We start from the raw sequence: 25,814 nt of genomic DNA, 5'->3' as shown, positions 1-25,814 counted from the left end.
CATTTTTACGAATACGATTATAACGTTTATAACCGTAACATGAAACAAGCGAAAAATTAATAACTTTACGAACAATAACATATCGAGTTCACAATACAAGTACAGTTTAGATATAGGTAGATGTTTGTGCTATAAAGTACTTTGATACACTTCTTACACTTGCTATTCTTGATAGCAGATTGTTCTTCAGTGGTATTAGAGACTTCCTCTTCAGCTAAAGATTGAATCAAGCAAAACTTTCTCACGTAGTGCATAACAATCTCTACAGATCATATTTTTTTCAAGAATAAATTTTAGAAAATTCTCAAGAATTAATTTAACGAGTTTTTAATTAATATAAGAAGATATATATGATTTAGCTATGGAGAGCAAAACAAAAGTATTACTACATAATATATATAATAAGTACTTTATAGTACAAATACTTGTGTTTCACGATTCATATTGACTTTGTTTTTATTACAGGTATTTTTCTAAAATAACGAGCCAAAAAGATGTACCTTTTATATGTTTTAATATTTTTCATTTATATATTTTGCCTCTAGAATGATAAAAATTATTGATGAAAAAGATAGAATCGTGTTAGCAACATTTTTTGAAAATTTTCAGATACCTTTGGCGTAAGAATCTCGTTTTAAATATATTTGTTTTAATATTTACGCACACTTTCAACTATTGATCGATACTTCGCCACAATTCAACAATGCAATATGCACGTGTATACACATGGAGTTGCACAATGTAATTCAGAGTTCGTGTACTTTCATAATTTGTTTTACTGTCAACAATACAAAGTGTAAAGTCACCTGCTATGATACGGCAAACGATTGTGATATATGTGGATGGCGCACATTTAATGCCTCTAATCGTACTCTATCTCGTTTCACGTCAAATAAAAATTTAATGCTTTATATATCATGACAATTGTAAGTAGATAAGGTAACGTTACTTTGTTCTATAGCAATTGTACTAACTTTACAATCGTCCTACTTTATAATCGACATTCAAACTATGACAACCATGACGCTACGAGATATGCAATGATTATATGACAAATGCAACGAGATCAACCTAAGAAAGTTAACCCATCATTAAGACCTCGTTCGGTTGTATCATCTTTTATTTCTATCTATCCAACAAATAATTTGAGAAAATGACCAATTTAAATAAGACTTTCAAAGATATGTGGGTGACATTTTTAAACATGTGTAATAAAATGTTATCCTACTGAATGACAGATAAAATGATTTTAAAAGTTTAAAAAATAATCGCAAAAGTTGATGCATTATAGTAGAAATAAATTGAGATTCGGTATACAGAATTGCATATAAAACAATCAAAATCTCTGTACAAAGTACGATTTCAATATTGACTTGTAAATATTTTTTTATTTCTGAGTTTTTTGTTTCGCAAAACAAAGCGCGCGTTTTCGCACAAATTTTTCGACGCGAGAAATTATAATAAATAAAATAATTTTATTTCTCATCATATACCTTTTTCTACACGAATCAAATTGTCCGCCTTCCTCTCCCCCTTGCATTCAATTCCGAACGGAACAACAAATCTCCGAACAGAGCTCCCAAATTTTCAACATACACGGCATTACACATTTGTGTGCGCGCGATACACACAACGGGGGAAGGGGGGGGAAATGTCCATCGCGCTGGTTCCTGATATACACGGAAATTCGTGCAGTGACAACGGGGGAGAGGAGGGCCATGGGGGAGGGTGCATACAGCGGCTTTGATTTTCAGCCCACGATACGCTACTGCCAATTATTCGGCGTACACGTTGGCCCATTGTGAATCTGTCGAGAGACGGCGGTCGATTACTGCATCCGAAGTGGAGCCGTTATGTCAATTTGCATAATGCATCGATTAAATAAACGGGTTGCGCGGTCCTGTCCGATGTCGTAGAGCACGAGTGGTGTGGCGGACGCTCGCGTCCGCGCCGCCGTCCGCAAAACAACTATTGACAGGTCGGCGAATTCTCGACGCCGTTCACGTTCCGTGCGTATGTCAAAATTAATGCACGCCCGCGCCCTCCCCTTCCCTTCCCTTCTCTTTCCTTCCCACCCTCGCTCGTTCGCTCTTCTTTTTCCCGATCGCGCGCGTAGAAGCGCGACACGCACCGTAACCATCATGAGGTTATCGCCGATGTCATTACGATGTAACGCCAACTCTTGTCCTTTGCGATTAATTAGGGACACGATTGCGTCGGGCCTGATATTTCGCCTGTATCCTTTTATGCGAGCGCTATAAATCAGAACGCGTCATTTGTCGGCCATTTCGCGCATCGGCCCGTATCATGCCGAAATACACGAATTACACCGAATAAATTCCCGTCTTGCTCGATTTAGTTTCGCGTTTAATGCGCTATTTGTCCAAGCCGCTGTTGCATGATAATTGCGGCATGACCCGGCGACATGTTCCGTCGATACAATAATTCCAGACGACATTGGCAAACTGTCGCAAATTGTACAATTATTGTTTGCCCGGTTTATCGACATGTACGGTGAATACGTATAGTTTATGAATACGTATAGTTTATATATGTTATATATATATTCCGAGAAATTTATATATAATAATGAAGCGATATTTTTGCATATCAAATATAAAAAAGATAATAATTTTCTTTGGCGGAAAAATTCAATAATTTAAAATATATATTTTTCTTTACTTAGAAACTGCATTCAAGAGGAAAATAAAATAGTAATTACTTGTTTTATCTTTAATTAATTCATGACTGCTATTTCTCGTCTATTTTTCATTTAACACAAAATATCACTGCAATTTTTTTTTCTAGAAGTCACAAAACAATCACTGCAACTAACTTTGTTAATTAATTTAATTATCGCCATTTGTTCAAGCTTATAATAGTACTTGTCAATGTTTTGCTCGACTACTAGATATAATTGACAGTGATGAAGAGGAAGTGTTTTATTTGTCATATAATTATGTGCATATGTTATAGTATTTATTTCAATATTTTCTCGTGCTATCTGATGTTACAAGAAACACTTAATCAAATAATAACTAATGTATATAAAATTTATATATATTTCGAATATTTCAAAATCAAATTTGACTTTTAAATTTTCTTAATGAGAGTCTAATGAGGCATCGAGTGATCTCAAACATCAACAACCATCTTTGAATAATAATAAATAAATTTTATTTTTTGTGTCAATAAATATTGAAAAAAATTAAAAATATCCCAATTAGAAATTCAAAGCTATTTTTTTAACAAACGTGTGTACAAGTTTTCAAAAACAGTTTATCGAAATCTATTTTTGTAAATAAAAGCCGATTTCACCAGAAGAGATTAATCGTCTATCATTCATAGAACTGGACTATTATATCACCTGACCTATCTACTGTTTCATTACTTTAGGTTGCGATATAAAAATCGATACAAGCATCGATATAAATGATCCTAATGCAAGCGCATAAATATTTTCACTATGCTGAAAGCAGGGAAATATTGCAAGCGTAAACATTTTCTCTCCGTTTCCCCCGAAGAGCAACGTAGATTACTTAGCCTTAAACGTACCGGCGTATATAACCGATAACGGAACTTTGAAGAAACATAAACTGAAAGAAGAAACCTTGTAATAAGAGAATAAAAGTATATTTCCCGATCCAAACCAATTATTTGTTCCCCATTAGTGGACGCAAACGAACGGGCGAGATAAACTTCTCCGCCCTCTCCCTCTTCCTTCTCCCTCCTCTCACAATTACACATTATTCTTTATTCCTGTCTGCGAGGAAACTTGTAATCACTTACGTGGCTCATCGACGTCGCCGAGCAGAACTTCCGCTACGACGAACCGGGCCAGCAAGCTCATCAGCAGAAGCATCCTCTTCATTGTAAGCGAAATGAATCCTTGCTCCTGCAGCTCTTCGTGCAGATACCGTCCTCCTTGAATTTCGTGCTTAAGTGGGAGACCCCGACGTGGCTTGATAAGTTTCAGTAAGACGAATCTTCGGAGAAATTCGTCAGGTCACACGAAACGCGGTCGATTTTAACGGACGCATCTCATCGGGAGACGTGGAAGACGTGGATCCGTCATCATCGATCTGACCCGACGATTCAGTTCTCCAGGCGGTTGAATTTCCCGAAGCGATCTCCGATAAAACGTCCGATATACACTTTTAACTAGCGATAACTAGCGATGAAGATGAGAATACGACCTGACTGCGCTTTGAGAGAAGGCTTAAGTGCAGTTCACGGAGCACGCAAAGTATCCTGTCTACGCCAAGGTAGGCTCTCGACGTAAAACTGCGGATTATAAGTAAGTCGCGTAACTCCTTAAGGGCTTCGTGAGGTTACGAGCGTTATTTATGTACGCAGACTTCAACGTCGTCTCTAATGGGGTTACTCGATCGAGTAATTGTACATACTCCGCACATACACAGTCTATTGGCGTTCACTTTATACACCACTAAGCCTCACACGCGCGAATGACCCGTTCTGCTCCTCCGTCATCGTCCGACAATAATGACGTAATGATGTTTTCGAGAAACGTGGGACGGAAAAATCGATAAGTGTTAAATGGACTTCGTTTGCGCGACAACATCGAGGGTTAAAAGGTACTATTAGGAGTTATCGCCGTCGTACTTTGTACACGAAAACATTTTAAGTTACACTGATGTATCGCTTACTCTTTTCGTTACGCATCTTTCATCCCCCGCAAAATTCACAGCGTTTTTCAGATGATACGAGAATTTTGACAGAAAACGCCAAAGCGTTCGCATCTTCAATTACTCGGCTCTATTGAACAGATTTATCAACCCGACGAGATTTCAGGTACACGGATGAAGATTATCGATCGCCAGAGACGAATCATTGATCGCTGCTTATAACATCTATTCGTTCACAAAAATACGTTTTATTTCTTTAGGAAAGTGCTTAATCGCCGGGTGATTTCTTTAGCCGGATCACATTTGGTCAGTGGCCCCGACGGTGTCAAATTCGTGCCAAGTTTCTTCCGGATGCGCGCAACATGAGGGTGGTATGCCTCCCTGCCCGGGAGGATCACTCACACGAGTACACTTGTCACCGTGGGTCGCGATATGATCGATCACCCGCGCGCGTTAGAGTGCCAATGATCGGATCGAATCGAAATCATGGCCGTCAGTAATGTCCAACCGATCTCTCGGGATACGCGAGCCCCTGCCAGAGGTGGAAGGCGCGCTCACTGCTGCGTTGCGGCAGGCCTACTGACGGAGCCGACGGAGCTTTCGGGTTGCCTCGGCGCGACTCGGACGAGTCCGTTACCCTCCGGCCGCTTAAAGCGCCCGCCGATCACTTTTCACCCCCCGTCATTCCCGCGCCCGGCCACGTCCTACTCTATACTACTGCATCACGCGCATCCCCCGAACGCTCCGCGGAATCGGTGAACGTTAGAAAACGACCGTACTGTCGCTGAAAACGCTGAGACCGCGAACAATACAGAACAAAGAAACGCGAGGCGTTTTAGCTTGCGTAGCTCGGAAGATGTGAGGAAAAAAGATTATTTCGGAGGTGTAATCCTCGTCTGCTAACGCGATCAGCGAATGGAGAAGATCTGCGATTGTACGTGAGAAAAATTATAATTTTAATTGATTAATTTTAATGTTTTAATTTCAATTAATTAAAATTAATTAATTTCTTTTTTCTTTTCTTTTTGTCAACATCCAGATTTGTGAATCGATGTCACCTCAAAAGTGATATTTGATTAATCTCTGAATGCAAAGACACTATGAGCAATTCTTTTTATTAATTAATAATAAATAAAAAAAGAGAAACATATAAGTGTGTATGTATGTATACTACGTGAAATACATTTGACATGCAGAAGACATTTTGAAAGCATTTTGTAAAGTTTCTTGTGTTTTATATAAAATTATAATTGTTAGTACCATCAAAATGACAGTTCTCCAACGCCTGATCAATCATATCCACAACTACTTTGTTGCTCATTGCCTCTATTTTCTTCTTTTTTTGTCCTTTTTCTTTTCTTTCTTTCTTCCCCTTTTTCTTCTTCTTTTTCTTTCTTCCTCAATCGATTAAAACTATACTACACAAGTTTCAGAAAAAAATAAAATACTAAAAGAAAATACTAAAGAAATGCATTTGTCTGAATACTTAAACGTAACGAAATATTAAGTTGATAAGAACAAATCATTATATAATATGTCAACGAAAAAGAATATATATTATATGTATAATATATATTCTTTTTCGTTGACATATTATATAATGATTTGTTCCTATCAACTTAATATTTCGTTACGTTTAAGTATTCAGACAAATGCATTTCTTTAGTATTTTCTTTTAGTATTATATATATATATATATATACTCACAGATTCTTGTTTTTCAATTTTCCTGGCAATTAATCCTTCATATCCACGCATCCCGACATACCGCGTAGCTTTTTACATGCGCTTTGTATTGCAACGAAATACAACAATTCAAGAAAAATGACAACTGCCAATGCATAAAAGCGCGAGTATTAAAAGCTAAAAATTGAATTACAGAACAAGCCGGATTTAATTCGTGCACCCTGCGGGCAGTGAAAGTGATTTACGTGTACGTTGGCTAACCAAAAAAATCACACATGTGTACACGCCGGAAACGCATTGCATCGACATGGACATTTCAAATTCGAGAATATAACTGGAAAAATATAAAATGTTAACTCCTCGTCAGCTGCCTCCCTCCTCTCTCTCTCTCTCTCTCTTTCTCTCTTTTAGCTTTATTTAAAAATTTCATAAAATCTGCATCACACTGAAAATAAATCTAAAATGTTTCAACTGGAACTGTTTGAAAAATGCTTTTGCGTGTGTCACAGGTAGATGTCTCAAAATATATCTTTTCCAATAATGATCCTGTAATTTTGCAATTCCATACATGATTATTTATAATCAATCTCGTACATTACTTATACACAAGACACATATCGAATAAACATACTAGCATCACGTTTATTATAATTATGATGTATTTACTAAAAGCGCAGGTGCACAATAAGGTACTCTAGACGAAAGTTTATTGCTTCCGCAACAAGTTTCTAGAGGATCACATTGTAGAAGGATGATGTTCGAGATATTACACTTAACCGAATGAGAAATACTTGAAAATATCATCTTAATATTGCAATAAAATATCATCCTTTATCTCATATATACATATAATTCTCAATAAAACGTGTACGATTAAAAGCATTTTAATTATTTCACCGAATAAAAAATCATAAAAGATGGAAAAGAAAAAATATAAATATAAATGTAAAATTAAATATAAATATAAATGTAAAAGAAAAAATATAAATATAAATATAAAATTTATAATAAATTTTTTAAATTTTTTATTTTGTAATTTTTCACGATGCCAATTTTACCCTTGTTATAATGTTGATTTTTAGCATTCATATATTTATCCTTTCCCTCAATACACTTGCAATGTTTGCAAATATTAAATTATTCGAAAGAAAGTCTTCTTTAGCTTATATATATGTTTATGGAAATGAAATAATTGTATCTCAAGTGAAAAATATCTTGAGAACGAAACGGAGAATTTTTCAATATATTTACTGATTCAATTCCTGAAGCCATCTCCGAATAGCCAGATAGTGCATCAGATTCACTGATTCAATACCGTTCTTTCTAAATCGCTCGAAATCCAAGACTCTCGGGTCAGGATAGATGTTAGGATCGAGATGAACTGGATCCACCGGTATTCATATCTGCTGTCCCTTCGAAATATATTTTCGTTCTCTCTCTCATTCTGCGCAAACAATTGCATTAAAATATTAAAAAAAAATAAATATTTATAAAAAATAATCTGCATAGTTATATAATAGCCACACATATATGTATATGATTTTTGCACGTAAATTTTGTGCGTGTATGTGCATATCTATAATATTTCTGTACAAGTAAAATTCTCCAACTGTTAACGTCCAGTTTTTCGGGAGGAGACCTATAAGTACATCAAAATTCGCCACATATTGCTTTCTGTATTCTATGAAATGCTTGAATAATTATGAACTCGATTGCGTTATGATTATTTATCAAATATTCGAAATGCTTAAGATATCCCTCTCTAACTATATTTCTAATCATCATGGTTTTCAAATCAGAACAGAAGAGGTTACAACTAAATTTGTAAAATTAATTGTTTTCCTCTTTCATGACATTTACATCTCAATGTTGGAAGTATACAACTTGATCGATGGTGAAGTTAGATGTCAGATCTTGGCTCTCGATGATCTCGTCTTTGAGCATTATCTCGTTCAGATACCTCTCGAAGTGCTCGGAACAGTTCAGCAACAAGTGAAACATGTCCTTCAACTTCCCGGACGTGAAGATGGGCGAGAACCGCGTTCTTAATGGTCGCCATCTAACAGAGTCGATCTTGAAGAGGTGCAATGGACAGGGGTTCGACCTATAAATTATGCATCAGTGTATCAGAAAACGGGAATTACGTTAGAAAGTTTCTTCTCAAAGTTTCCGTGTGATCAACGCCTACCCTGAAACTTATGTACCAATCCAACTTCATGTTAGAGAAGAAGAAGAAGGAGAGATAAATATATATATTTTTTTATTTTTTGTATATATTTTTTTAATATATTTTTTTAATATATTTTTTTTATTTATATAAAATATTTTTTTTTATTTTAATGAGAAAGGAAGAGATATCTTCCCCTAAGAGAATATAATCCTATTGCATTTATGATATCTAGGAAATAGAATATGAGCTTATTGCACTTATGATACAGGTGCTCTCGAAGCTGAGTTACGCGTCCAGCGACTCGTTTTTAATGTGCGAGTGACAAGGGGAAGCAGTGAATGCAACTATGAAAATTAGGTCAAAAGTTGCAACTAATTCCCATCTCTTTTTACATTAAATAATTTAAATAAATATAAAAGTTATTTCGAAATAAATGTAGTATGAATATATTTTGACGCATATGCACTGTGATCCGTTTATTTATTATAAGATTCTATTAATTGCAAAATGAAAGCTTATTTTTTCATAATTTTCTCACTGTTGCACTCTTTGCGCGAATTAAATAAAAATATTGCTTTAAAATATCCGTTTATTATATGACGTGAAAAGATTATATCCTGCCACGATTGATCAATCCCACAAACGTATCTACAACAGCATAGTGTTCTGTTCAACGCAAAACAAATCAAGATGCAAAACCTTGAAATGAGGGACACATATGCATAATTCATAAATCGAAAGATTTCTATCTATTTTGAAAAAAGAGGAAAGAAAGAAAAATGACAATATTTTTCGCGAGATCTCGTTGATGTGTCCATATCTCGCGTTAATATGTAAAAAATATCCGGCTGCTCTCTCTCTTGCTCTCTCTTTCCTTTTCTCTCGCGAGGAAGCTCTCTATCGGCATTTTACGAGTTTATTTCCTCTGTACGGTAGATACACATATTAAATGGATTTCGAAAATTCATTTACCGTTTTGATCTAGCCGCGCATTTCAATTATATATTTACTTTTTGTCGACAGCATACGCCTTTCTATTGAACCCCGCGCGCGCATTCGACGAACCTGGTAAAGTCGTGGGAACGGATGCGGTACGCGACACAATTGAATTAATCTCGATCGAACAACGCGACCTCCGAAATGAAACAGGAAATCACGTTATCGCACGTGGCAGCGCACAAGCATGTGCTGCGAAACAAGCGGCTCTCATTAGTTGTTATTGTTCGATCGTAATTAGCAACAAAACTGTTGTTGCTGAATATGGGGCGTTATCGCAATTATATTGCCTACAAAATCATCGTAATCATTCGGATCGTGCGAGAGAAGGGTACGGGAACAAATGGGGCTCTATTGAAGCCGTCATTTTATTTGTCCCCTTTCGTTTCTCGGCACGTGTTGCTTTAATTACAAAACTGCAACGTGTCAAAAAGAATCGAATATTTCCAAAATTACTGAATTATTCTGAATCACGTATAGTCCTTTGAATATTTCTCAAATCGAATTCTTGTATTGTCTTTTATTTATATTTCGCCTGTATACAGTTTGCTCGAAGCAAGCGTAAAGTCGAGCATAGAAAGCTTTCACGCCGAATCATCCATGGTGAGATGGAGAGCCAAATTGCGTCTTCTTTCGAGATTCATCCGGTCGGAGATTTGAATCAGGTTAGCCTGCTCGAGACGGAGAGCCCGTCTTAATTCCTGCAGCTTCCACCCCGCTTCAATCTGCTTCTCGGCTATTTGCTTCTGCAAGGCGGCGATCCTCCGGTTTAAAGCGTCGTAATCCGCTTGCAGCGGATCGCCGTCGTAGTCCCAATTAATCGCTGATCGATCGTATCCCGCAGGACCGCTATCTTGTTGCACCATGTTTGAAGTCAATAGACAAATCTTGTCATGCAATTCGGCCAATTGCGTCAGCGTCAAAGACTGAAAGATGCGAAACGAATCGTTCGCGTTTTATAAAATTATACCCTAAGAATACTCTCATATGTCTTGTTACTGATTATTGTGTATACACGAAAAGAATCGACACGAGATTTAATAGGTATAAAGGAAGGGATTAAAGGCGAAATTAGCAAAATGAACTCCCATCACTACGCACGTACCTTCAACCAAGATTCAGGGTCAAAAGCTGCAAGCTCATCGCCATTATCCACACCTGCAACCTTGGTAACTTCTACACCAAGCTCCTAGAAACGATTCATTTCCCGCGTTAATATGTGCACAAGGAAATTTCGAGTTACCCTCTTGATAAATCATCAAATAGAGCCGCGTATATTAAACTAATGCTTTTATTATTCTCACCGACAGTTGTTTTATGTAATTCTCATTGTCTCTCTTGCATTGATTAAGCAGTTCCACTAATCTATCAATGCTTTGCACTTCGATTTCCGCCAGATAAATATTCTCGGACAATTTCTGAGACTCTTTTAACAACTCTACGATGGAGGGCACCGTCCAGCGCGTGATCTCCAAGTCATCGTCCAACGTCGCTGCCATTACAGGTTTCGTAGGAATTTTACCGTCTATATAGTATATGTAATCACGTACACGTTGCACGGCTATAGCGAAAAAAATTACGAATAATCTTATAGAGATTACATAATAAGATTTCATTTACATTTCATAATCCCATCTTATATAAAATTTATTTGAATGTGCCATCAAATTATACAATTTTTATCAACATTATATAGTTAATATGTAATAAATGAAATATAATGATTTAATGTTGCAAAATATTGTTTTCAAATATTACAAATTTATGGAAATGTTCAGTTTATTAAGATATTAGTCCGACTCTCTCATTAAGAGCTATGAATAAGCAAATACGCAATACGATAAAAACTGTCAGGGTGGCAAAACAGTTGGAAAGTTTTTATGCAAGTTTTACCGTCATATTGCTTTTCAATCTGCTTCTTTAGTAATTCATTCGCCTTAATGAAGTCGCCGCATTCATCCGGTTTAATCACGCCAGCTTCTGGAATTATAAAGATGTCTTCTTTTTAAATGCGAACGCGACCGACGAATTTAATGGCGAGAAAAAGGCTCGTCGAAAACCGCGAATGAATGAAACGTATTACACGACTAAATTATGCCCATTGATTTAAATAGCTACGCGATAAAAATGATGAATATTTAATTATCTATAAGCATGCTACGTACAATATTTGGTATTAATATATAAAAAAATCGTATACACAAACCTTCAATAGGAGAAAGAGAAGATTTCAATAATCTAATGTTTTCATTTCGCAAATTGTCAAGCTGTTTATTCAACTGCTTATTATCTGCTTGACAACGATCTAATTCGGATCTCAAATTTGTATTTTCGGCGAATAGTTTACGGATTTGATCCATCGATCCATCGAATTCCTCATCTAGTTGCTCAGGATAAATCGTTATCTCACCTGGCTGAACTTTTAATTGATTTAGTTCTAATTTAAGATCATTATTGACAATTTTTAACTTATCATTCTCTTCTTTCGCGCGTATCAAATCTTCTCTCGTTTCTTCAATTTCAATTGTCAATTTCTCTAATTCTTCTCTTAACTTGTCGATATCGTTAATATCTTTTGCAAAGTCCCCTTTCGATTTCTCGACATCTTCTTCTAATTTATCGATATGACTCTGCGCTCTTCTCAGATTATCTTCCAATTCCTCTTTTTCCATTGTCAATTTTTCTAAATCTTGCTGTGTTTTTTCACGTTTTATTAGTGACCTCGCCATGTCATCTTTTACTTTATCCAACTCGATCCAAGCGTTATTCAACTTGGCACTCGTGTCCCTATTTTCGTCTTGTAATCTGCTACATTCCCTCGTCAATTTGTCGTTTTCAATCTCGGATTTTCTCAAATCCGCCTGTAACACCAGCACTTGATCTTCCAAAGCAGCCGACTCGATCGTTAACCGCTCGTTGTCCGCTCGGCATCTATTTAGATCATCCCGCAAATGAGCCAAAGCGTCTTTTAAGGCATCCAATTCCTTCAAGGCAGCGCTTCTGCCTGTTTTCTCTGCATTCAAATCCTTAACTAAGTCATCGATTTGTGCTCGTGCGTCATCAGCATGGGCCTTTGAAATTGCAGCCTGAACTTTCGCGTCGTTCACCTCCTTTTCGAGCCTCTCTTTCTCTCTCTCTTTTTCATTCGATAAGTCAACGAGCTGTCTTTCCAGAAATTTAATCTTCGTTTCGGCATCGCCGAGTATTTTCTTCAACTCATCGATCTCTTCCTTTAACTTGCCGTTCTGAGTCTCAGACTTATCGAGATCGCTCTTCGCTATTGTTAAATCGAACTTGAAGGAATCGAGTTCTGTCGTTATTTTAGTATTTTCGGTCTTCAAAGCGGCATTTTCGTCCTCCAATCTAGCATATCGTTTATTCACGTCATTCAATTCCTTTTTTAAGCTCTCCTTTTCCATGCGCGTTTTATCCAATTCTGCCTTCAGCACTGATAATTCCCCGTCTAAAACGATCATCTCTTTTTCAACAACTTCCTTAGCAGCTTTATTCAATATAACTTCTTTATCTAATCTATCCACTTCCATTCGTAAACTGCCCAATTCGCTCAAAAGCGATTCCTTCTCTTCTAATAATGCAGCCACGTGATATTGTAACTTGTTCATCTTGTCCTGCGCATCAATTGATGATTCTCTTAAATTCTCTACTTCATCATTCAGCTTGTCATATGTTAGTTTAAATGCATCAAAATTTTTCTGCAGCTTTTCCAAATCCGCTTTTAATCTATCGTTTTCCGATTGGCTAGTAGATAAATCTGACCTAATTTGTTCCGATAATACCTGTTCAGTTGTCAGATTTGATGTCAAAGTTCTAATTTCAGCTTTCTGTCTATCATTCTCGTCTTTTTGCTTACTATACTCTTCCTCAAATTTCTGTCGCTCTTTCATTAAATTCATGTTTTTCAATTTCAAATCATCAATTTCGGATATAATTTTCGTTGATTCATTTCTCAATTCGTTGTTTTCAACTGTTAATGTATTTATTTTCGACTTTAATGCATCATTATCAACTCTCAAAGCTAATATTTCATTTTTCATGTTTTCAAGTTCTATTTTTAACGTTGATACTTGACGCGACAGATTATCTTCTTTGCCTCTTATCTTATCGTTCTCGACTCTTAATTTAGTCAATTCAATTTTTAATGCTTCGAGTTCTTCTTTCAATGCAATAACCTCGTCGCTGACTTTCGCCAATTCTTCCACAGCCTCTTTTTTAGCAGATTTTTCAGCGAGTGAAGTCAGATTTAGTCTTTCCAGTTGATTTTTAAGCTCTGTAATTTCTCCTTCGAGCTTAACCTTTTCATTCTTAAGATTAGTTATCTCCTCCTCTAATGATTGTCGCTCAACCTATGAATTTCAAGATAATTATTATCAAAAATAAAAAGTTAGACGCAAGGAATATGAATTAATTATCTCTACCTTGCCGACGTTTAAATCTTCCTTTGTCTTTTCACTCTCGATAGATAGTTTATCTATATCCATTTTGAGTTTGCAATTCTCTATTTTCCAATATTCTATATCCTCTTCCGATTTAGATATCTTCGATTGGAGATTAAATATTTCTGGTCTTAAATTATTAATCTCGCTCGTCATCTCAGCGTTCGTAACTCTTAGATTTGATAATTCTTCGCTCAGACTCAACAATTCATTCTTGAGAGCATTTCTTTCTTCTTCTAAGGCATGATTTTGCACTTTTAATTCATCGATTTTCGAGATCAAATTTTTCATTTCATTTTTCAATGCTGTTAACTCTTCCTGAATGTCTCGTTTAGCAGCAGTTTTTGCACTAAGATCTAGTTTTAGTTTGTTGATTTTGTTTTGCAAAGCGTTGATCTCGTCTTGTACCTCATCCTTATCAGTCTGTAAACTAGCGATCTGAGACTCGAGCAACTTAACCCGATTTTCAGCGTCCTCAAGTTGTTTTCTTAATTTATTTACTTCATCCGTCGATAAATTTACTTGTTCCTTCATTTCGCTTACCTTTGTCTTTAGTTTATCATTTTCATCTTTGTAGTTATCCATTTCCGCTTTAATAGCTTTATTGTTTTCTGCCATTTGGTAAATGTCTACCCTTAGTTGTTCGTTTATAACTTTCGTCTCCTTCAATTCATTATTTAGTCCAGCCGTTTCCTTCCGCAAATCTACAACTTCGTTATTTACTCTTATTAATTCGTTACCTGAATCATCTATCTCCTTCCCCAGATTTTCTATTTCGGATAATAATTTTGTTAGCTCTTCCTTCCCATCATCCGCTTCTTGTAACAATTTTCTGTTTTCCAACTTTAATTTTGCCATTTCGCTTTGTAGAGCATTAAAATCTGAGAATAACTTATTATTATTTATATTAGTCTTCTCCAATTCTTCCGTAAGAACTTCATTCTTCACTTTAAACTCATCCAATTGTTTCTTTGCATCATCTAACGCTGAATCTGTCTTAAACAAATCGTCTTTAAGAAGAATATTTTCAGATTTTAAGTTGTCTCTTTCGGCTGTCAAATTGTCCCTTTCGGCTGTAATAACAACATTTTCATCTTTTAGTTTATCGCTGTCAATCTTCAATTTATCCATCTCTTCCAGTAATCTATCGAGACCGTCCTTTAATGCAGCTCTTTCGGATTTTAACTGATCTGTCTCCGCCACTCGTTTTTCTAACTCATCCCGTAAATGTTTATTCTCAGATAATAATTGATTAACCTCCGTCTTAATATTATTATTTTCGTCTTTCGCAGATTCTAATTCCTTAATCATATTATCAAGATTGTTTTTCAAGGCAACATTTTCTTCTTTACGTTCATTAGTCTCCAATTGAGCATTTTCCAATGCCTTCTTCAAGAATTCATTCTCAGTCTCGAGACTATGCAAATTGTCTCTCGCACCCCCCAGCTCCTTTTGCGCCACTTGAAATTTTTCTTCCTGGAGACGCAGGTTAACATTCAACTTATCGATCTCGTTTCTTAACTCGTTATTTTCATCTCCCGTTCTTTTCAATTTCTCTCGTGTTTCTCGTACTTCTATATCTAATGACGCATTCTTAGTACTTAATTCATCGCATTCGGATTTTATTGTTTCAATATGCTTCCTCAGGGATTCACTTTCATTGTTTAATTTATTTATTTGATCATTTCTCTCCGACACAATGTTCCGTAGCTTCCCTAATTCATCGAGAAGTTCCTTTTTCTCTATCTCGAGATTATACAGTTGAAACCTCATATCTTCGATCTCGTTCTGCAACTTGCTCACAACCAGTTCAGATTGCCCCAGGCTGCTAAGAAGCTCCGTAATCTGCAAACAAACGTCCAATTGTCATAAACTGTTGCGAGTTAAACGTGTAAAACATTCGCAACTTTTAGCGTGATTGATCGCAAGTATCTCTGCACGCATAGATAAATAAAGTAAGATACCTTATCGTCAGGTTCCTCTTTTTTTATCTCAACCTCGTCCTCTGCGTCTTTACGACTGACGGTCACCTGATCCATATCTAATGCCAATGCGGAAGCTTTTTGCTCTTCAAGTTCGCTCTTTAGAGCCTCTGCGTGAGCCGTTTTCTCGTCTAAATGCATTTTCAATTCGGCCAGAAGCTCTTCGCAATTCTGAAGGCGGCTCAGTAACGTCGATCTCTCCGTATCTATCTCTTCTTTATCTATAGATGGAGGAGCGATACTGTCTTTTAAGATCGGTACATCAACCTCCCTGATCGAACGATGCATTTGCATTAACTCGGCTTGCAGACGCTCGTTCTCTATTCGTAGATTTTCGTAGCTTTCTGAGAGATCCACCGACGTCTGCATTGATCTTTCGACAACTACTGGTAGTACCTGTTGATCGGCTTTCTGACCATCTTTCATTAACTCGCGAAGCTTTGCCCTCAAACGGTTTAATGCCGCGCAGGAAGTATCCTCCTCGGCTTCCGCCAGTTTCAGCTTAAAATGGGATATCGTATCTCGCATTCTGTCGAAATATTAACAGTTTATACATTATTATATTAATATCCTGCATTTAATGAAGATTGATAGTTTTCAAGGAAATGTGAAACGAGCAAATAAACTATGATTAATCTTCTTTCAAAGCTATATAACTTTACAAGGTATGAAACAAAAAGAGCTCTTAGTCATTAATTACTGAGCTATTAATTGATAATAAATTCATAGACTGCGGCGTTTTTTCTTATTGTGCAAAGAAGAAGAAACTTTTCTATTAGAACGATACGTGAAAAAACGCATTGCCGTCTTGACGAAATCTCATATTCAATTAGCAGTAGTACCGTTTCTTTTCGGCAGTGAAACGATCTCTCAGCGCTGCTATTTTCTCCCTCATGTATTTAACTTTCTCGCAGGGATCGTCGCAGCAATCTCGTTCGGCGAGGCTCTCTTCGAGGTTACAAACTTTTTCAGCCAGTTCCTCATTTGCATTTTGCAGTCTTTCGTTTTCCTCGCGATAATGCACGAGCAAGGGATCAGGACCAAATATTCCGTCGGGCTTCCCACCTACATGAAAATTACTTGACCGCTCGAAATATATATACGTATATATTGTATGTATATTCGTAATCCTCTTTTATGCGGTTAAAAAGAACAGGGTCTCTCTTGCGGTGCGCTATGCATGCCAATTCCGCAGACTTAAAAGCAAAGAACAAGAATGGAATTTATAATATATGTATAATAATAAGACACACACACACACACACATCCTCTCCCTTTACATCAAATTATATAATTAAAGAAAGATTATTTTATATATTTTTCAATCAAAGTATACAAAATTAACTAATGTAAAATGAATCTTTTAACAAAAGCTTAAACTAGAAGTATTACACAAGTGGAACATGACCGATTGATTATTCCTAGCGTGATTCGAAAGGTATATAAGAAATGTAATAATATACAAGAAGCGAAGGAGAGAAAAATTCGGCTGTGAAGTGGAACATCGATACCGAGTGATTGTAGGGCTTGTTTCAGAGACCTATTTTCGCTCTCGAGTTGCAGGCGTTCCATGCGCCACTTCTTCATCTGGCACTTCATTACCGTCAGCTTTCGCAAGGCAAACGGCAAATCATAGATCTCCGATTCTTTCGAATCGTCGCTGAAAGGATTGTAATCGCAGCAACAGCATGGCTCGTTGGGCGGTTCTCGTTCGATCGATTTCAGCGACCGTGGTGCATGGCATCCGCAAGAACAAAATGGTGATCGATTCTCCATGACCTCTGTTATAATTTTGAGGATCATATTTAATATGTATGATGTCCGTAAAAGCGTATCGTATAAAAGATTTAAAGGTTAGGAACTAATACCAATTGCATATATAATTGTGTATATAATTATACTTCTTGTGATATTATCGGAAATTTATTTAACTCGGGTCAATTTATGAATAATTCATCCAGCTATCAAATAATTTAATATTGTTTGCAAAAAAGTTTCGCTGATCTTTGTACGCATAAAATTAGCACGAGAAAATTTATAAGATATCTCATATTTTTGGAATAGGTCAACATTATTCTCGAATTCAACGCTGACGAGATCGATATAACTCGACTTATTAATATCGCGAATTAAATTTCGAGCGATTTAATCACGAAATTATAGCAAAATAACATAATTTGACGTTAAATTAATAATCAGGCAAACTGATTATTAATTTCTTTCACGTCTCATGTCACAATTTCTAAGAATACGTCAAGAATTTCGATTTATATGTCGAGAATCCCGCGTGAGATCCCATCGATGTAGCTTATGGCAGCTTTAGGATGGAGACATTAGGACACGCGCATTATTCACCAAGTTTCCTCTCGCAAAGTTCGCGTACCGGGAAACCGGAAGTACCGGTTATGTACGACCCACATAATTAAGCGGTCGCTATAATTGAATTGCGCGCACAGTATGCCCGGCGAGTCCTCGTTAGAACAGTCTTATTAGGTGTTCCGATATTGAGGGGTCGGCGCAGCGATACTGAACGCTTCTTAAGTTTCGAGAGTTTCGAGAGCACTTGAACCACGGTTCGGTTCTGTTCAAGAACTTATCGAGAGGTCCCGTCATCAATTAAATCTGCGCGGTAATTGCAAAGGAAAGGGGAAAACACGGCGGTGTACGGGGTCTCGAACTTCACGAAACTTTGCGCCCCTTTTTGCTCACCGTTCGCTCGTGTCGTTGCTAATGCAAAATCATCATTTTATTAATCGAATTGGCGTAACGAAACAACGGATCGGCTCTCACAAGATGTATTATAAATATAAATATGTTGTACAAATGACATGCTGTCACGTGACACACAGTTGTCACATGCTGACAAATTTTTGAAGCAGATTGAAGGCATCTCTATTTGTATTTTTCTGTCACCTCTACATAAAAATCGATTTCTTATCTTCGGATGTATTCGCTCCTTCACTTGGTACCTCAATGTATCTACCTATGAAAATTTTCAAGTATTAATATTTCAAATATTGACAAAACGTTTATAGAAGACTTCAAAGTTCCTGTAATAAAATTCGCGTACACGTAATGAAAAATATTTATCGATATTTATACCAACGCCAATCACGATGCTTATATTAAATTTATAAACAACGCTAATGACACTAACCACAACGAAATTAATTAATATTATTCTAATAAAAATTGTATAATATAAAGGTAATTATCTAAATTTATTAAACATATAAGAAAATTTTAAATTTTAAGTTTTAAAAACTTTTTCATCTGACGTTAATATTTAACAAAATTATCACGCTTGATTTATTATGTTACATGTTACATAACCTTGGGAAAAGTTAAGAAGCGACAATGAGTGACGGATATCTCGACGATTACTTGCCAGTGATCGCAATTGACGTCGCCATCGAAGAGAAGACGAGACTTGCCAAGATGGCTGTTGCAACTTTGCATAAACTCCACAACATGATGCAGCAGATGAAGGATTGGCGGGACGATAGTGCAAAACTAAAGAGTAATATCTGGCGAATGAAAATGGCTTTGCGCGCGGATGAAGACAAGAATGAGAACGATAATCCGCAGATCGACCCTTTGATCGTACATCAGAGAGCAGAGATTATCCGGTTGGAGCAGGCGAACGACACTCTGGAGAACGAGGTAACGAGTCTGAAAGACGCCCTGACGAAAGCTGAAGAGGATATTGCGCGTGTCGCCGTCTGCGAGATAAGCGATAAGATCGCCAGGATCGAAGACGCGTTCTCGAACGAGAAGGAACGTCTGAACGACGAAATCTTGCGCCTGAGGAAGCAACTGAAGGAAGCCGAGGAAGGCAAAACGAGCATCGTGCTCAAACTTAGAGAGAAGCTGAACGAGTTCGAGAGAGGAGATCGAACGATAGAAGCGGTGTTCGCGAACGCAATTGGCAAGATCGTCGAGACAGTCGTCAGTCTCTCGGAAGAGCTCGTAAACGTTAGCGAGAATCTGTATCGATTTAAGACGAAAAATAAAAACTTGCACCTCAAGCTGGACAAATTGAAGGCTATGCTAAGATTGAAATGCGGTAGCAACACGGAATATTGCAAGAGGATCGGCGAATTGAACAATCTTGCGGAACAATTGATGGGAGAAATAGGCCGGTTGAAAGTTATTCGCGAGAATGCGAACTGCGGTGAAAGTTCAGAGGCCACGGATATTCCTAGCGTTGTTAGACAGGTGGAACGCTTGATGAACGACTTGAGGAACAATCTGAGGAGCGATCGCGAGGCGATCATCGCCGCTGGCGATCCAGATTGTTTGAAATACATGAAGAAAGTGGTTAATCTCAAAGTAAACTTGAAAGTGTTGTCCGTAGAACTTAGACGATCGAACGTGCCGATACATAAACGATCATACGAGAATGTTCGGTACAACAAGTATTTAGAAACAGCTTCATCATTAAATAATTTCTTGAAAGAAATCGACATCGAAATTTCAAAATTAAAAATAAATCCAATGGACAAGCATTGTAGAATCGGTGGCATCAGTGGCTCACAATATATGACGAAAATCGTAGAACTTGAAAATATCGTTAAAAAATCGTCCGCGGTAACCGCGATCATAAAACAAAGTCCATTAGAAATTATAAACACTAATGGAAAAATAATGAAGGAATTGGAGGACTTGATTGATCGATTGTGTCGCAAAATAAAAGATCTCGAAATTTTCGATGATCGCGCGAGTTTATGCGAAAGAATCGCACACCTTGAAACATTAATCATGGATTTGAAATTGGAACTAATGGAAAGAGGCAAACGTATAAATGCGCTGAACGATGAATATGTAAATGTTAAATTATTATTAGAGAAAAACGGTAAGAAATATGAGAGGATTATCGATGACATACGCGGTGAAAACGAAAACCTTCGAGAAGATATAAAGAGGAGAAAACAAGAAATATTAGAGTTGTCGCATGAACGCGAACATTCCGTGCAGCGTGTCGCGGAAATGCAACTGATGAAGGTCGAAATTGATGTGGTAAGAAAAAAATTGCAGACCCTTCGCGATGACAAAGAGACGCTATTAAGGGAAACAGAAGAGATGCGTAATATTCTCCAAGAGAGAGACAAGGAAATTGAAGATATTATTATTCAACGGAATGCGCTGAAAGGGGTCCTTGAGGCCGAGGTGGAGGCTCTGAAGATGAAACTTGGGATCGCTTCTGACGAAAATGTAAAACTGAGAAGTATAATTGAGGGACTTGGGAAACAGGAGGAACGCGAGCGACTGGACAAATTGAAAAGTTCCGTAGAGGAGAGCGATAGGGAGAACCGAGACAATGGCGAATATTCGCGAGAGCGTGCGCGAAACCTCAGGGATGAATTAAAGCGCTTGAAAGCAGAGTCAAATGAGTCTGAAATAAGCCTGAACGAGGCTAACGAGCGAATCGGCTATCTGAAATGCATACTAGTTAAAACAGTTGACGACGGAGCGAAGCTGGAGAATGAAATTTCTGATCTAAAGTCCAACGAGCAATCGTTGACGTATCGATTGAACGTCCAGACAAGCGCCGACAAGGAAACATTGAAGGAATTCGATAAAACGATGGCGGAGAACAAAGCGTTAGGGAGTAAAGTCAAACAGCTTGAGAACGAGAAAGAACAACTTGAGGCGGAGTTGTCGAAGTTGAAATCCGAAAAAGGATTACTGGATAGGTTGATGGCCGATGCCAATAACAAGTGCGCCGCGTTGCAGGATCAAGTTAACAAATTTAAGTCCGAGCGTAACAGCCTGCGGGAGAAGATAAGCGAGCAGGAAACTGCCGTGGAGAATTTAAAGTTCGAGTTGAAGAAGGCAGGAGAGGAGCTCGAAGATGCGGCTGCTAAAACGGCACGACTACTATCGGAGAATTCGAGGATCGTTGGCGATTTGGATGCGCTGTCTGTCCGAGCTACCGAGACCGAGGACCGCGTACGAGTGCTCTTGACAGAAAAGAACGAGCTGGCGACGCGTATTAACGAGCTCGATGATGAGAATGTCGCCTTGCGAGAGCGCTTGAATAAAGCGGAAGCGGAGAATGAATATTTTTCCGTGGAATTGAATAAATCAAGAGTCGAAAATGACAAAGCGAAGGCGAGGAATGCTCTCTTGCAGGTTACTTGCAACGAGAGGGAGAGGGATATCAGTGAGCTGACGAAAGAAAGGGATGACGCGAGGGAGAGACTTAATGAAATTGGTAACGAGTACAGAATACTCGGTAATCAATTGAGAATCCAGCAAACGAAGTACGAGGCACTGCGATTTGCCGCAGCTGCGTTGCATCACGAAAATAACGATCGCAAGAGTCACTTAAATAAGATCGATATGCTGTATCCGTTCGCAATGGACTATGAGCGCGGATTCGCGGATGCTCGTAACAAGGTTAAATACAGGCAGAATTATTCGGATGCCACGCGTACAAGCATAAGGGTCGAAATTGACGAGCAGAGGCACGGAGAAACAGAACTCAAAGTAAAATCTGATACATACACGGGTCACGATGACAAAGTAAAGATCAAAGACAAGCCCAATGGTGAACTAAAGAGGCTGAGAACGGAGAATAAGGCTTTGAAATTGGAACGGGCAAATTTGAGATCCGAAAACCCCGAGATTACGATGGAACTGGCTCGCACAAAAGACGAATTCGAGAGTCCGCTGATGTGGACGAAAGAATCTAACGACGAAGAAATTATTGGTTCCATCTTGAGGAAATTTGACATCGTAAATATCTTGTATAGAAAAGAGATAAGCAATTATTTCGATGATTCGAAAATGTTCGACGACAAAGAGAGGTCCACCATCGCTATCGATCAACTCGAAGTCGAGAATAGAGCGCTGAAGATGAAGGTAGATATTCTGCGAGATAGTCTCAACTTCAGCCTGATGAACAGCGAGAAAACGAAGACCGACTTTAGCAGAGCGACGGAGGAGATTCAGGCTTTGAAACTCGAGCTGATGAATCTAAGGGACGAGAAAGCAGCGTTGAGGTCACGGCTCGAGATGTTTAAGAAAGAATTAAACGCATTAAAATCCGAGAAGATGGCTTTAAAGGATGAGCTCGCTGCTTCGAGAAAGTCGAACTTCGATCTAAGACTCAAAGTGAACGGCTTATTAAGTATTAACGAAAAATTAAAGGAGACAAATGTGGGATTAGAAGGTCGTCTGCGAGACACATTGAGAGAAATAAATGAACACACCGCAGTATTGGTAGCATCGGAGAAAAGCTCAAAAAATAATTTTGAAAGTATATTAAATGAAGATCTAAAGAAGTATAACTTTCCGAAAAAAAATTTACGTACAATCAATCGAGAGAAGAGGGAAAGACTCGACTGTGCTTTTTCCAACAATCCTGGACTACGATCAATCGAAGAAAATCTACAACATATAGAAGGACAAAAATTAATAAGTTAAATTCTGGAATAGATACATCATATCTATTGAATTTTGTACATATCATAATTTGTTGAATTTTATCCGCGTTTTTATCTAATCTAGAAAATTATGGTAATTAATTTTAATTAAGAAAGCAGATTTGATTATGAAATTACTTATACCTCAGAATAAAAATATGTAGCTTATAACGTGTTAAGTTAAAGGATGTGTAAGTACAATTTTATTACGCTCTGATAACTTGTCATGCTTTGAATACCTCTCTTTGTATACTTTATTTACCTCCTTTACTTGATAAAGGTTTCACGTAAAACGGCAGTTCTTCTAAAATTCATAAAGATAACTCGTGTTCTCTTAGCGAGCACCAAAGAATCATTTTAAGAGCGACTGACAAAACCTCCTGAAAGCGCGTAGCTACTTAATCTTCAGCGCTTTTAGGGCGACGAGTAGTTAAAGCCAAACAGGACAATGACAACAGCGGCGTGACGATGATAAGGACGAAGTGCGGTGTCGGTGAAGCGCGTAATAATGCATTTTAATCGCGTGTGCATGTCGAGCCATTATCGCATACTCTACGACCACGGCATCACGTTGAAAATTCTCATCTGAGATTATTTTAGCAAAAAGCCGAAGCTCGCTCTGCGGCATAGTTGCTCTGCTCATCTATCATTCCCCTAGACTGCCAGAGTGCAATGTGGCACGTTGCAAATAAGCGCGGATAGTCCTCGAGCATTCCTGCAATCGTATCTGTTCTTTTTATACTTTCCGATCTTTAACTTTCAATTTTGATCTTTATAAAGTTATCTCTATGATTAGATTATACAATAAATAGATTAGATATTTGCAAAAAAAAATAACGCTTCTCTTTTTATTGAATTCGTGAAACGTATCGATCTTAGATGTCAACGAAAATTAATTATAATTAATGTATCATAATCAAATTTTCGAAATACGGCCACTAAAATCAATAGATTGCTATCTTGATACTTTTATTTATATCACAATATATTTAAATTTATACTTCGCAATAATTGTATTTATTCGTATATTTATTCTCTTTTAATCAATTCATTAAACACTGTTATATTTATTGCTCAAGCTATATATATATATATATACACATATATGCATATGATCTTTATTCAAACTCAAATGTTGAAATTTCGTCGCAAAAGTTAAATATTCTATGGTATCTTTTGAAGCATCCCTGGTGTCGTACTGTGGTTGCTCAAAAGTGATCTCGCTCGTAAAATATCATATCATTGCTTTCTGGATTCTTTCGTTAAATTCTTCCAATAAAAATTTCACATATTCGCTTGGAAGATACAAGAAATAAAAATTTCGTATATTTGCTTGAACGATACAAGAAATAAAATAGTACATTTCAGTGTATTACGCTTATATATTCAGCCATTAAATTTTCTTGAAATTATATTGATCAAATAGATTGAATAGAATTTTATTTACACAATTACAGTAACTATTTTGTTATTTCTTTATCATTCTATGCTCTTTTTACTAATTCTTTTTTTAATAATCATCTTACTCTATCATAATTAATTAACAACAAATTAATGCCAACACACACAATATCTATGCAAAGAGGCAAATGATCCACTTAGTAAAGCTCAAGATGACTGTGCCTGCCATTATGCATATATATATGTATGTAATAATGAATATATGAGATATTTTTTAAAAGCTAGGGATTTAAATATAATTTATCGCGCGTATGCGATGCCAAGTAAACAAACTTCATACTTTGAAATAATCAAAACAATAGAATCTTGACATGAAAAATCACATAAAATTCTTATCGAAATATTTCTATTCATCTTATTGTCTTGATATCACATCTCAATTAAAAGTCACAAATAAAAATAAAAAGTTGAGTTATTCCGTACAAAAGTGATCAAAATTTATTGTTTTTTAGTATTTTGTATATAATTTATATGATTAAAATATAATAGTATATTCTCCATTTTTATTTTTGCCTACTATGAGTTAGAATTAGCATGACATAATTATTGATTGCAATATTTCGTTAAAGTTAATTTATAATTACAATTGTAATATATATGTATATATGTGTGTATATATGTATATAAAATAATCATAACTGACAGCAGGATAAAACCAAATACTATCTAATTTAAATTGATTAATATTCTCGAAATACATAAAAAAGATATAAAAAAAATTAAATTATATAAAAAGATAAAAAACAGATAAAATTACATAAAAATGATATAGCAATCGTGATAGTTTTATGCTTCCCACGTATTATTTTTTATTTTTACAATACGCACGAGATAAAAGCGCACTCGTACTCGATATGGAAACGTGTTCGGAAGTATATTTTGTAATATCATTCGTGATAAATCAACTGATCGCGTGTAACAGTGGACATCACATGCGTAAAACCATTGAATTGTCATAACAACAGATGTTACAACGGGTACTTCTTTGT

General features: G+C 36.8%; 3 protein-coding genes across 5 annotated transcripts in view; 1 reads left to right on the top strand and 2 right to left on the bottom strand.

The window, feature by feature from the left end:
* The window catches only part of LOC145977358 (neural cell adhesion molecule 2), a 29,019-nt gene extending 23,766 nt beyond the window's left edge, over positions 1-5,253 (bottom strand). Inside the window, exon 1 of the mRNA XM_083109282.1 lies at positions 3,790-5,253. Within this exon, the coding sequence (XP_082965408.1) occupies positions 3,790-3,871 (82 nt within the window). The 5' untranslated portion in view covers positions 3,872-5,253. The remainder of the gene's footprint in view (positions 1-3,789) is intronic.
* A 3,773-nt stretch (positions 5,254-9,026) lies between these two features.
* LOC145977354 (uncharacterized) lies at positions 9,027-18,966 on the bottom strand. 2 transcript variants are annotated; one of them, XM_083109276.1, is made up of 10 exons: positions 18,644-18,966; positions 17,446-17,715; positions 16,777-16,999; positions 15,917-16,463; positions 13,935-15,797; positions 11,705-13,862; positions 11,392-11,478; positions 10,803-11,059; positions 10,604-10,687; positions 9,027-10,424 (listed from the first exon to the last, which is right to left on the bottom strand). In XM_083109276.1, exons 2-10 carry the CDS (start codon positions 17,708-17,710, stop codon positions 10,083-10,085), a joined length of 5,826 nt encoding a protein of 1,941 aa, XP_082965402.1. In that variant the 5' UTR covers positions 17,711-17,715; positions 18,644-18,966; the 3' UTR covers positions 9,027-10,082. The 2 variants fall into 2 exon arrangements, with proteins under 2 accessions (XP_082965402.1, XP_082965401.1); XM_083109275.1 differs by lacking the exon at positions 18,644-18,966 and adding an exon at positions 17,803-17,986.
* On the top strand, positions 18,876-24,128 carry LOC145977356 (uncharacterized). Of its 2 annotated transcripts, none has more exons than XM_083109277.1 (2): positions 18,876-19,141; positions 19,284-24,128. In XM_083109277.1, exon 2 carries the CDS (start codon positions 19,292-19,294, stop codon positions 23,363-23,365), a length of 4,074 nt encoding a protein of 1,357 aa, XP_082965403.1. In that variant the 5' UTR covers positions 18,876-19,141; positions 19,284-19,291; the 3' UTR covers positions 23,366-24,128. The 2 variants fall into 2 exon arrangements, with proteins under 2 accessions (XP_082965403.1, XP_082965404.1); XM_083109278.1 differs by having other exon boundaries at positions 19,279-24,128.
* Positions 24,129-25,814: the final 1,686 nt, after the last annotated feature.

Source organism: Camponotus vicinus, unplaced genomic scaffold (assembly GCF_025532165.1).
Source record: "Camponotus vicinus isolate PSW18456_S1 unplaced genomic scaffold, iyCamVici1.0 SCAF_9, whole genome shotgun sequence".
Taxonomy (NCBI): domain Eukaryota; kingdom Metazoa; phylum Arthropoda; class Insecta; order Hymenoptera; family Formicidae; genus Camponotus; species Camponotus vicinus.
The sequence above is the reverse complement of the archived record's forward strand: the minus strand, read 5'-3'. Positions and strand labels throughout refer to the sequence as shown.

What these genes read in the sequence shown, in the direction of transcription:
- LOC145977354 (XM_083109276.1), bottom strand. Translation starts at nt 17,710, where the DNA reads ATGGAGAATCGATCACCATTTTGTTCTTGCGGATGCCATGCACCACGG. An exon ending in TTCACTGCCGAAAAGAAACG is followed by an intron (nt 16,464 to 16,776) that starts GTACTACTGCTA and finishes ATATTTCGACAG; the next exon opens with AATGCGAGATACGATATCCC. An exon ending in ATTACATAAAACAACTGTCG is followed by an intron (nt 10,688 to 10,802) that starts GTGAGAATAATA and finishes AATCGTTTCTAG; the next exon opens with GAGCTTGGTGTAGAAGTTAC.
- LOC145977356 (XM_083109277.1), top strand. Translation starts at nt 19,292, where the DNA reads ATGAGTGACGGATATCTCGACGATTACTTGCCAGTGATCGCAATTGAC.